Here is a 12,045-nt window from a genome sequence, read left to right as displayed (position 1 = left end):
TGATAAAATAGATGAGTACTGCAGTGAATGGCAGTAAAAATGCTCTCATCTGAATCAATGGTGAGAAGATGGGTGATATCAAACCAACCTTTACACCCAAATCTACAGGAATGCAGTGAAGCAATTACCTGTACCCTAGCTCTGTGCTATTCTAACACCTGTGTGTTCATTACCCTACTCTTTCTTATATGACCCTCCAGAAGCATCTTTGATGAGGGCATTCATGCTTTAAGGCTGTTATTGCAAGCTGTGACCAAGGCAGTGGTTAATAATTAAGCAAAGTATTTTCAAATGTGAAAACTGTTGGCATTGTCTTCTCCTGGCATGGTGTTCCCAGTACAGCCTGCCAAAGTCACTGTGGTCATCCTATTCCTTTCCATCTGTTCTGATACTGCTGAAACTGGCTGGCTCTCCCTCCTTTGTGTATTGGCCTTTTAACGGCTATTGCAGCTTCTCAGGATGCAGCCCTGGCCTCCCCTACAGCCATGGCCAGTTGCTAGTCAGGGTGGGTGGACAGATATCTGGAGGCAGTGTGTGAGAGCTTGCGGTTCGAGCGAGAGTGTGAGACCAGGCAGGTGAGCACTTGGGTATTGGAGTTCCTTGGTGTTTTTGAAAGGAAAATTCCGCTATCAGCAGTGAACTTTGGTGACAGTTTGTTTCTCTGGCCTGGTAGTCATGAGTTGCAGAAGCTGGAGGGCCTCTTCCTTGGATATCTGGCCCCACTTTAGATTTTGCATGCTCCCAGCCTCTATGCTTTATTTGAAAAGCAAAAATGCAGAGAGGAGCACTCCTCAGGAGGCACAAACTTGGCCTACCAATGTTTTTAATTTTTGTCTTCTGATCTTAGTTCCCTGAAGCAGCAGACTCTTCTGATCTGTTTCTCAGCCTCTCTTCCTTCACAATTCAAATCACATGACTCTCCAGCTCACTAGGAAAGTCATGTGGCTAGCTTTAACTGGACTGCAAGAGCCTCACATCTTGGACAATGCATGCAGCTGGTGGCCTGTGTGCTTCCCAGAACAACTCTGATAACTCCAACAGAGCTGGACATTGTGCCAGCTGTGCATGTGGAGGTAATCCCCACAATTAGGGGTGCCCTGCCTTCCTCCAGGGGGAGGTAAGGGATAATGGAGATAACAGAATCTGTTGGGATGTGTACATCCAGTGGCCTAGCACTTCAAAATTTCAGAAGTACAGGGCCTTGGTTTACACAGGAGCTCAGTGCACCATAATACCATCAAATTATAAAGGGGGAGAGTCTATAACTATTCAGGGAGTCACTGGTGGATCTCAAGAGTTGTTTAAGATAGAGGTTGATATAAGTTTAACTGGGAAACAGTGGAAGAAACATACTGCTGTAACAGGACCTAATGCACCTTATTTTTGGGAATTGATTTTCTGAGAGAAGGGTGTTTCAAAGACCCTAAGGTTTACAAATGGGCTTCTGGAATAGCAACTGTAGAAATTGATGGAGGAAAATTGAAGTTGTCTGTTAGAACTGAGCTTTCAGATGAATCTGCAGTTGTGGGACAACATGAGATAGAGGATGTGAAGTTGCCGGTTGCTTCTCAAACTGTGCATCACAGACAATACAGAACCAACAATACAGAACAACCCCATGCAGAGCTACAGGCTGGGGTCAGAGTGGCTGGAGAGCAGCCAGGCAGAAAGGGACCTGGGGGTACTGGTTGAGAGCCGCCTGAACATGAGCCAGCAGTGTGCCCAGGTGGCCAAGAGAGCCAATGGGATCCTGGCCTGCATCAGGAATAGTGTGGCCAGCAGGATCAGGGAGGTCATTGTACCCCTGTACACAGCACTGGTTAGGCCACACCTTGAGTACTGTGTCCAGTGTCTGGGTCCCTCAGTTTAGGAAAGATGTTGAATTGCTGGAGCATGTCCAGAGAAGGGCAACGAGGCTGGTGAGAGGCCTTGAGCACAAGCCCTATGAGGAGAGGCTGAGGGAGCTGGGACTGTTTAGCCTGGAGAAGAGGAGGCTCAGGGGTGACCTCATTGCTGTCTACAACTACCTGAAGGGAGGTTGTAGCCAGGAGGGGTTTGGTCTCTTCTCCCAGGCAACCAGCAGCAGAACAAGAGGACACAGTCTCAAGCTGCGCCAGGGGAGGTTTAGGCTGGAGGTGAGGAGAAAGTTCTTCACAGAGAGAGTGGTTGGCCATTGGAATGGGCTGCCTAGGGAGGTGGTGGAGTCACCATCCCTGGAGGTGTTCAAGAGGGGATTGGACGTGGCACTTGGTGCCATGGTTTAGATAGTCATGAGGTTTAGGGTGACAGGTTGGACTTGATGATCTTTGAGGTCTCTTCCAGCCTTCTTGATTCTATGATTCTATGTGACTCATTGGTGCCCATTCAAAACTTGATTCATCAGTTGGAGATTCAGAAGGTCATCAGCAAAACTCATTCACCTTTCAACAGTCCAATCTGGCCTGTGTGAAAGCAAAATGGAGAATGGTGTCTGACAGTTGATTTCTGTGCCTTGAATGAAGTAACTCCGCCCATGAGTGCAGCTGTACCAAACATGATGGAACTCCAATATGAGCTGGAATCCAAGGATGCCAAATGGTATGCTACCATAGACATTGCTAATGCTTTCTTCTCTATTCCCGTAGCAGAGGAATGCAGGCCTCAGTTTGCCTACCACCTGGAGAGGCATACAATACACATTCAATCGTTTGCCCCAGGGGTGGATACACAGTTCAAGCCTCTGTCATGCAGTGATCCATGATGCCTTGGAAAGGTGGAGCTCCAGAACACATTCAGTTCATCGATGATATCATTCTCTGGGGTAAAACTGCTTCGAGAAAGGTAACAAAATCATTGACATTCTCTTGCAAGCTGATTTTGCCATCAAGCGAGACAAAGTGATAGGACCTGTCAGAGAAATCCAGTTTCTGGGAGTGTGGTGGCAAGATGGTCGCCATCACATTTCAATGGATGTGATAAACAGAGTCTCCACCATGGCAAATCCCATCAATAAGAAAGAAACTCTGCGTTTCTTAGGCATAGTGGGATTTTGGAGACTGCACATTCCTGGATACAGTCAGATTGTGAAACCTCTCTATGATGTGACTCGAAAGAGAAACAGTTTCCAGTGGGGTCCTGAGCAAAAAGCAGCCTTTAACCAGATAAAGTGAGAGGTAGTCCAAGCGATGGGTCTGGGACCTGTCTGAACTGGTCCAGACATTAAGAACATTCTGTACACAGCCGCGAGTGACAATGGTCCAACCTGGTGCTTATGGCAAAGAGCTCCAGGGGAGACACGAGGACGTCCTCTTGGTTTCTGGGTTTGTGCCTACAGAGGTTCAGAAGCAAACTACACTCCCACAGAGAAAGACATTTTAGCTGCTTATGAAGGAGTGAAAGCTGCTTCTGAAGCGCTTGGAACTGAGTCACAACTTCTTCTAGCTCCTAGATTGCCAGTTCTGAATTGGATGTTCAAAGACAAAGGTTCTTCACCACATCATGCAACAGATGCTACCTGGTCTAAGTGGATGGCTCTGATAACACAAGAGAGCTTGAATGGGAAATCTCAAAAGACCTGATTTGGTGGAGGTGATCACAAATTGGCCGGAAGGCACAAGCTGTGCAAAACCTCCAGAGGAGAGAGTAACTCGTGCTGAGGAAGCTCCTCCTTACAGTGATCTGTCTGATGATGAAAAGAAATATGCTTTGTTCACAGACGGTTCCTGTCATCTTGTTGGGAACAAGCAGGGATGAAAGTCTGCAGTGTGGAGTCCAACACGCAGAGTTGCAGAGGCAAGAGATGGAGGAGAATCCAGTCAATTTGCAGAGGTAAAAGCTGTCCAGCTAGCTCTTGACGTAGCTGAACGTGAGAGATGGCCAAAGCTTTATCTCTACACCGACTCATGGATGGTAGCCAACGCCTTGTAGGGTTGGCTAAAAGACTGGAAAAAGAATGGATGGCAGAGAAAAGGAAAGCCTATCTGGGCTGCAGATCTGTGGCAAGACATTGCTGCTCGCATTGAGAGAATCCCAGTGAAAATGAGACGCATCGATGCTCGCGTTCCTAAGAGCAAAGCTACTGAGGAACAACAACACAACCATCAGGCAGATCTAGCTGCAAGAGTTTCCCAAGTGGACACAAACTCTGATCTTGATCCTGATCTTGACTGGAAACACCAAGGTGAGTTGTTCTTAGCTCGGTGGGCCCATGACTCATCAGGACATCAAGGCAGAGATGCAACCTACCAATGGGCTCGTGACAGATCCATTGACATTTCCATGGATGCTATCACACAAATCATCCATGATTGTGACATTTGTGCTGCTATTAAGCAGGCAAAGCGGATCAAGCCCTTGTGGTATGGTGACCGATGGTCCAAGTACAAGTATGGTGAAGTGTGGCAGATTGACAACATCACTCCACCTTGTTCTCGATCTGGTAAGCAGTATGTGCTGACTATGGTAGAGGCAAGCACTGGATGGCTGGAAACTTATCCAGTTCCTCATGCAACTGCACGTAACACCCTTCTTGATCTGGAAAGAGAAATCCTGTGGAGACACGGAACTCCAGAAAGAACTGAGTCAGACAACAGAACTCATTTCATGAACAATCTTGTAAAGAACTGGGCCAAAGAGCACGGTGTCAAGTGGATATTCCACATTCCCTACTATGCACCAGCTGCAGGGAAGATCGAATGCTACAACAGTTTGCTGAAAACCACTCTCAAAGCCATGGGAGGTGGATCTTTGAAAAACTTGGAGAATCGTTTAGCACAAGCAACCTGGTTGATGAATAGTAGAGGTTCAGTGAATCGAGCTGGACCTGCTCAGTCAGGTTTGTTGCAAAAGGAAGAAGGTTATAGAGTTCATGTTATCAGAGTAAAGAATCTGTTAGGTAAAACTGGGTATTTTCTCCTTCAGGAGAGGCCAAACCTGTCTGAGGGGTGGTTTCTGCTGAAGGTCCTGGTCACACCTATTGGATGATGCAAGAGAATGGTGAAATTCAGTGTATTCCACAAAGAAATCTAACTTTGGCTGAGAGAGTCTAAATTCAGAGTGTTGTACAGATATGACATCGTGCCCAAGAAGAGAATCCATGAGATCTGCGGTGCACAAACTCTAAGAACCCTGAGAGCCCTGAGTCACCTGAGTGTCCCTGTTCCTTTTTTCGCTCCATCTGTGAGGAAACAAGCTGTTTTCTCTTTTTACTGTGATTCAAACCTTTTGCATCATCTACATCTGAGATAGCCAGAATGGACTGTGATCTTTATTCACTCATTGTTTAAAACACTGTTTTAGATTAGACTGATAGTAGTAGCAGCCAATGGAATTGTTTAGAAGGGGTGGACTGTGGTGGTTTGAAACTGTCTTTTTAATTTTTCTTCACAAAGTTCAAGCAGAGAAGGTTAGAGAATGTAAATAAGTCACTATTGGGTGTAAGAAAGCAAAGTAATGATTGTTCTAAACACTTCCATTGGATAGATAGAAAAGGTTAAGAACCACTACTCAAAACAAAGTTGGGGCAGTTGGAGTCGGAGTTCGCAACTTGCTGGGCTTCTGGCTGCTTCTTCTTCTTTTCTGGCTGAAGATAACACACTGACCTTGGCAAGCTAAGTCTAACAGCCTCTCTGCTTCTTAACTGCCTTCTGCCAGGGGGGTCTGGGAAGAGGCCCCTTCGTGAAGAGGTCCCTTTGGGAGGAAGCAAAGGGAACTTGGTTGTGCTTTTTCTATTGATTGTATATATTTGTAAATGTTGTGAATTGTGTATACTTGTACATATTCATTGCATTTCATCATGGATTGTAGATTTGCTTGTAAATACAGCTTTCATTTGCTTTCCAGACTGAGCTATCCTGGTTATTGTCGGTGGGGCGGATTTCAGCTCTCATACTGTTACAATACAGGGACCTGCCCTCAGCCAGTCTGACTTCCTTTGCAGATTTAGTCTATCCAAACATGTACAGAGTGTTGGCATTTTGAAATTGGATCAGCAAATTCCTGGTAAAGGTCAAGCAGACTCTGCTGAGGCTTTCTTTTGCCACTTTTATCTGGCAGATAACTGAGAAATTTCCATTCAGCTGTATCAACTTTTGGCAAACACAGCAGCATGATTTATGAAAAATAATTATAATATATTTATTATTTATTAATAGTAAAAATTATTAATACCTTTATATATATATATATATGATCTTGTTGCAATTACAGAGACATGGTGGGACAGCTCCCAGGATTGGAACGTGGTTGTAAACAACTCATGTTCTTTTCAGGAAGGACAGACTGACAAGGCGAGGTGGTGGAGTTGCTCTCTATGTGAGTAAGCAACTAGAATGTGTGGAGATTAACCTAGGGGGAGATGATAAAAGCATTGAAAGCTTATGGGTAAGAGTGAAGGGACATGCAAACATGGATGATACAGTTGTGGGTGTTTACTACAGACCACCGAACCAGGAAGAAGCTACTGATGAGGCCTTCTACAGGCAGCTGGAAGTAGCCTCAAGATCAAGTACCCTGGTGCTCATGGGTGACTTCAGCCACTCAGATATAAGTTGGAAAGATCACATAGCCAAGCACAAAGAGTCCAAAAGGTTCCTGCACTGCATTGATGACAACTTTCTCCTGCAAGTAGTTGAAAAACCAGCAAGGAGAAGTGCAATGCTGGATCTGATACTAACAAACAAAGAAGGACTGGTTGTAGATGTCAAGGTTGGAGATAATCTTGGTTGCAGTGACCATGACATGTTAGAGTTTAATATCAACAGACAAAGAAACAGGCTGATAAGTAAAATTTCAACCCTGGACTTTAAAAGGGCCAACTTTCCCCTCTTCAGGAGTCTACTTAGAAATGTCCAGTGGACTAGGGCTCTAGAAGGAAGGAGGGCCCAAGACAGCTGGTTAATATTCAAACATTACCTCCTGCAATCTCAAGAGAAATGTATTACCTTGAAAAAAAAATCAAGTAAGGCAAGCAGAAGTCCTGCATGGATGAGCAAGGAACTCTTAGTAAAACTCAAAAATAAAAAAGAGGTTTACAATATGTGGAACAAAGGACTAGTTAATTGGAAGGATTATAGAGATATAGCCAGAGAATGTAGAGATGCAACAAGGAAAGCCAAGGCCCTCCTGGAACTGAATCTTGCCAGGGGGGTGAAAGAGAAGAGTTTTTTTCAAGTACATCAATGGTAAAAGGAAGAGCAGGCAGAGGGTGGGCCCTCTGCTGAATGAGATGGGAAATACGGTAACTGATGATGCAGAGATGGCAGAGTTGCTGAATGCCTGCTTTGCCTCAGTCTTTACTCCTAAGATCAGCCCTCAGGAACCTCAGTCTCTGGAAGCAAGGGAGCAGACCTGGAGGGATGTGGACATTCTGCTGGTCAGTCAGGACATGGTTAGAGATCTCATATACCATCTCAAGGCACACAGATCCATGGGCCCCAATGGGATGCATCCATGAGTGCTGAGAGAGCTGGCTGATGCTGCATCTCTCTCCATCATCTTTGAAAAGTCATGGAGAACAGGAGAGGTGCCTGATGACTGGAAGAAAGCAAATGTCACTCCAATCTTCAAAAAAGGCAAGAAGAATTACCCAGGCAACTACAGATCAGTCAGCTTCACCTCCATCCCTGGAAAGATGATGGAGCAGCTCATCCTGGAGGTCATCTCTAACCACATGGCAGACAAGAAGGTTATCATGAGTTATCAAGATGGATTTACCAAGGGGTGATCTGGCCTCACTAATCTCATAGCTTTCTATGAAGTTATTACCAAATGGGTAGATGAGGGAAGAGCAGTGGATGTCATAAATCTTGACTTCAGTAAAGCTTTTAATACTGTTTCCCATAACATCCTCATAGAAAAGCTCAGGAGATGTAGCATAGATGGCTGGTCAGTGAGGTGGATTGAAAACTGGCTCAACAACAGAGTTCAGAGGGTTGTCATCAGTGGCACAGAGTCAACTTGGAGACCTGTGGCAAGTGGTGTCCCCCAGGGATCGGTACTGGGTACAGTTTTGTTCAATATTTTTATTAATGACCTGGATGAGGGGATTGAGAGTACCCTCAGTAAGTTCACTGATGATACAAAACTGGGTGGGGGTTGGCTGACACCCCATCAGGCTGTGCAGCCATCCAACAAGATCTGGACAGGCTGGAGAGCTGGGTGTAGGCAAACCACATGAAATTTAATAAGGATAAGTGCAGGGTCCTACATCTGGGGAGGAATAACAGCATGCGCCAGTACATGTTAGGGGCTGCCCTGCTGGAAGGCAGCTCCATGGAGAAAGACCTTGCAGTGCTGATGGACAGCAAGTTCTTCATGGAACAATGTGCTCTTGTGGCCAAGAGAGCCAATGGTATTCTGGGATGTGTCAAGAAAGGTGTGTCCAGCAGGTCTAGGGAAGTTCTTCTACCTCTCTGCTCTGCCCTGGTGAGACCACACCTGGAATACTGTGTCCAGTTTTGGGCTCCCCAGTTCAAGAGAGACAGAGACCTGCTGGAGAGAATCCAACAGAGAGCCACAAGGATGGTTAGGGAACTTGAACATCTCCCCTGTGAAGAGAGACTGAGATCCCTGGGGCTATTTAGTGTGCAGAAGAGAAAACTGAGAGGGGATCTCATAAATGTGTATAAATATCTGAGGGGTGGGTGTGAAGTGGAGGGGCCAGGCTCTTTTCAATGGTTCACAGTGATAAGGAACAGTGGATTCAAACTTGAATATAGAAGATTTCACCTCAACATGAGGAGAAACTTCTTTATAGTGAGGGTGACAGAGCACTGGAACAGGCTGCCCAGGTTGGTTGTGGAGTCTCCTTCTCTGGAGACTTTCAAAACCCACCTGGATGCATTCCTGTGTGGACTACCCTAAGTGATCTTGCTTTGGCAGGGGAGGTTGGACCTGATGATCTCTTGAGGTCCCTTCGAACCTCTGATATACTGTGATACAATTATATATATATACACACACACTATATCTATATCTATATATCTATATCTATATATCTATATCTATATCTATATGCATATTCTAGTGCATGATTGTGGAATATATCCCTTAAAGTGGTACCGTATAACAATTTTGAACCAAATTAGAAAAACAGAAAAGAGTTATGGCGGTCTTGTAGAGTCTGCAGGCCACTGTGCGGGGGGCAGTTCCCCTCCCGATGCTGCTGGAGAGCAGGGGGGAAAGGGAGGCAGGCATTGCCAGTTCCTCTCTGCTTTCCTGCTTCAGTCCTTTGTGAAGCTGTATGGGGCACTCACAGGTGGTCCCAGCAAAGACGATGCTCTGAATCACATGGAGTGTCAGACAGCAGCTCCCTTCTGTGGCTGAGCGCGGTCCTACTTTGTGAGCGGGCACACGAAGGGCTGCTTTGGCTTGCAGGTCTGCTGCTCGAGGCTGCAGCAGAGACTTAGAACTGCCAAAAGATCCAGGCTCGTTCTCCCACAGCCGTCTCAGCTTACCAGTGGGGCTCAGTCCCTTCAAGGCATGGTGGCAGGTTCTTCCTATAGGTGGGAATGGAGATACAACACTAAGCTGTAGTTTCAATGCAACTGTGCTAAGGACTCTCTACAGGCTAGGGTAAACTGAGGCATGGTGACACTCCTGGGTGGCAGGCTTCTCTGCAAACAAAGGCAGAGCATGTGCATAAAGGCAAAGCATGTGCAATAGAGCATAAAAGTGCAAAAGAGCTTAATAGCAAAAGAGCTTAAGCTAAAGAGCAAAGAGCAACTTGTTTACAATTTGGAGTAATAGTTATAATTTTCTTGAGGCATGAATTTAGCCAATAGTCAAATTTGGTAAACACCTTTAACCAATAACAGAGCCTGTGGCTAGAATTATGCCCAAACTTGGAAGAAGAACAAGCACCCCATAAGGTGAGAGTGTGATCTTGTTTACCCTAAAAAAGGCAGGTTGCATTGTTTACCTCATCTTGTTGGCACCTGGCCCTTTGTTTACTCAGTTCTGCACTGAGTACCCACTCCAGAAGGAGGGCGAACTTTGAGGGGGGGATGCTTGGGCAAAACATTTACGGACAAGTTTTGGCAATACTTGGGACATACTTCTGGGCATATGCTCCCTTCACCACACTCTTACCCACCTCTCTTCTGGTTCTCCAAGATAATCCTGCTCTGTGAGCTGTGCTGGATACTCTGGGATGTTTGAAGCTCCCCATGGGAGTCCAGCAGTAACTGGGGGATTCAGTGCCATCAATGATTTTGGTGTTCCTGCTGCAATTTTGTGAAAGTTTTAGCTTCAGAGACTGGCTGCAGCTGACTCCTGCGTCTATTGACTTGTGTTTGGGAAAATTCCTTAAAGCTTGTTATTATGATAGAAAATACTTAATAGCTTGGAATACTGAGGTGATTTCACTATTGTAAAATTCTTTTATTTGTTTGCTAAAAATCTGTAGGCATGTAGCTCCAATGTAAACCCTCAAAGGGTAGGAAAATATACATGCAAACCTGTTCCAGATTCCACCTTCACTGGAAATTTAAATCTTTTTATTTTTAAAACCAGTTATGTATAATTCCTCTCTCTCTTTTGTCTCAGAGATCCATCCTGCAGCGAAGCCCAATGTCATCAGATCAACACCAAGCCTTCAAAGTCCAAGTTCGAAACGACTGCTTGCACCTTCCAATCACTCTTCATTAAGTATTTTGGGAAAAAGAAACTATAGCCTTTATAATGGCCTTGATGGTATGTGAAGGAATAGAAAAGAAATATTCTTCAAGTCTCTGAATTGCAAAACTTACTGTGGGCCTGAGGTGACATTAAGTAATGAGGGTGCACGCAAACAGAAATATAAGATACATATATCATTGATTTTTAATGCAGTGAAAGGCACTGAACATGGATCTATCAATGGCACCTCTTACAAAAACTCCTTTTACCATTTTTCTTACTAATCTTAATATAAAAAGACAAGAAAACAATACATTTGGTGAAGGCAGGGATGCAACATGTTTTGCATTTTTATTTGAAGAAATATTTTGCAGAGGTTTGCAAAACTTTTTTAGTAACTCTATGTGAAATTACTTGATACATACTGGACCTGCTAGTTTACAGCCAATCTCTTTGCTAATATCTGAATTATAGACATGACATTGTCTGGATTCTCAGCAGTGTGATATGCAATAGAGGGAAAATAGCTTTTGGCACCCTGCATCCTCCTGTGTTTTAACGATGTAAGAGTCTGTTAAGTAGTCCTGGAAATAAGGGCTGGTGGAAGGTAGGCAGTCCTTAGAGAGCCACTGATCCTGCATTTATAGCAGTCGCAGAGGAGAAAGCAAAAGGGGTGTCACAGAGGTACGGGAGAGCTTTTCCTGTACACTGTGCAGCACCAGAGGAGATACTTAATTAAGCTTGGTGTATTCAGCCACTTCATTCCAGTGTGGTGCAAAAGGAGAACATGTATGAAGCTATGCACAAAAATGATGGAAATTTATGGGTAAGGCTAACTTTTATCAAATAATTTTGACTTTTTATTCTGAAAAGTAATTGTGTATTAGTGATTTGTGGTTTTTTTTTTCAACTGAAACTGTGAACAGTTTTACCTCATATCCAGATATGAGGAGAATCCATCAGGATATAATTTGTTTGCACTGAAAAGAAATGCCTGTGCTTCAAGAAATGGCTCTGTTTCAAGAAATGCCTGTGTTTCTAAACTCTTTTTGTGAGATGTGAGTTCTGTAAACCATTTTCTTACTTGTTCTGAATTCCATGAGGTTGTTGAGATTAGAAATTGGAAAGAAGTTGGCGTCTCAAATAGGCTTTCAAGACACAGTCTGCACAAAAGCAATGACTGTCTGTTTTCATGCTTCACAGAATAGGTTGAGGTAGGAATGAAAGTAACTAGCATTTTAGACAGGCTAATAGAAATAGTTTTCCAAATAGAGGCAGAAAAACGTGATCCATTATGCATTATCTTTCCATAATCACAGAATCATAGAATACACTGGGTTGAAAGGGACCTTTCTAGAAGTCATCTAGCCCAATCTCCCTACAGTAAGCGGGGACATCCCTAACTAGATGATCCCTAACTAGATGTTTTTCTGTCATTGCCAATGCTAT

At 44.5% G+C, this 12,045-nt stretch overlaps 1 protein-coding gene across 1 annotated transcript in view; it reads left to right on the top strand.

The window, feature by feature from the left end:
- The window catches only part of MTA3 (metastasis associated 1 family member 3), a 191,717-nt gene that overhangs the window by 138,192 nt on the left and 41,480 nt on the right, over positions 1-12,045 (top strand). The window contains 1 exon segment of the mRNA XM_054394131.1: positions 10,525-10,671. Coding sequence (XP_054250106.1) covers positions 10,525-10,671 — 147 coding nt within the window.

Source organism: Indicator indicator, chromosome 2 (assembly GCF_027791375.1).
Source record: "Indicator indicator isolate 239-I01 chromosome 2, UM_Iind_1.1, whole genome shotgun sequence".
Taxonomy (NCBI): domain Eukaryota; kingdom Metazoa; phylum Chordata; class Aves; order Piciformes; family Indicatoridae; genus Indicator; species Indicator indicator.
This window is presented reverse-complemented; position numbering and strand designations above follow the sequence as displayed.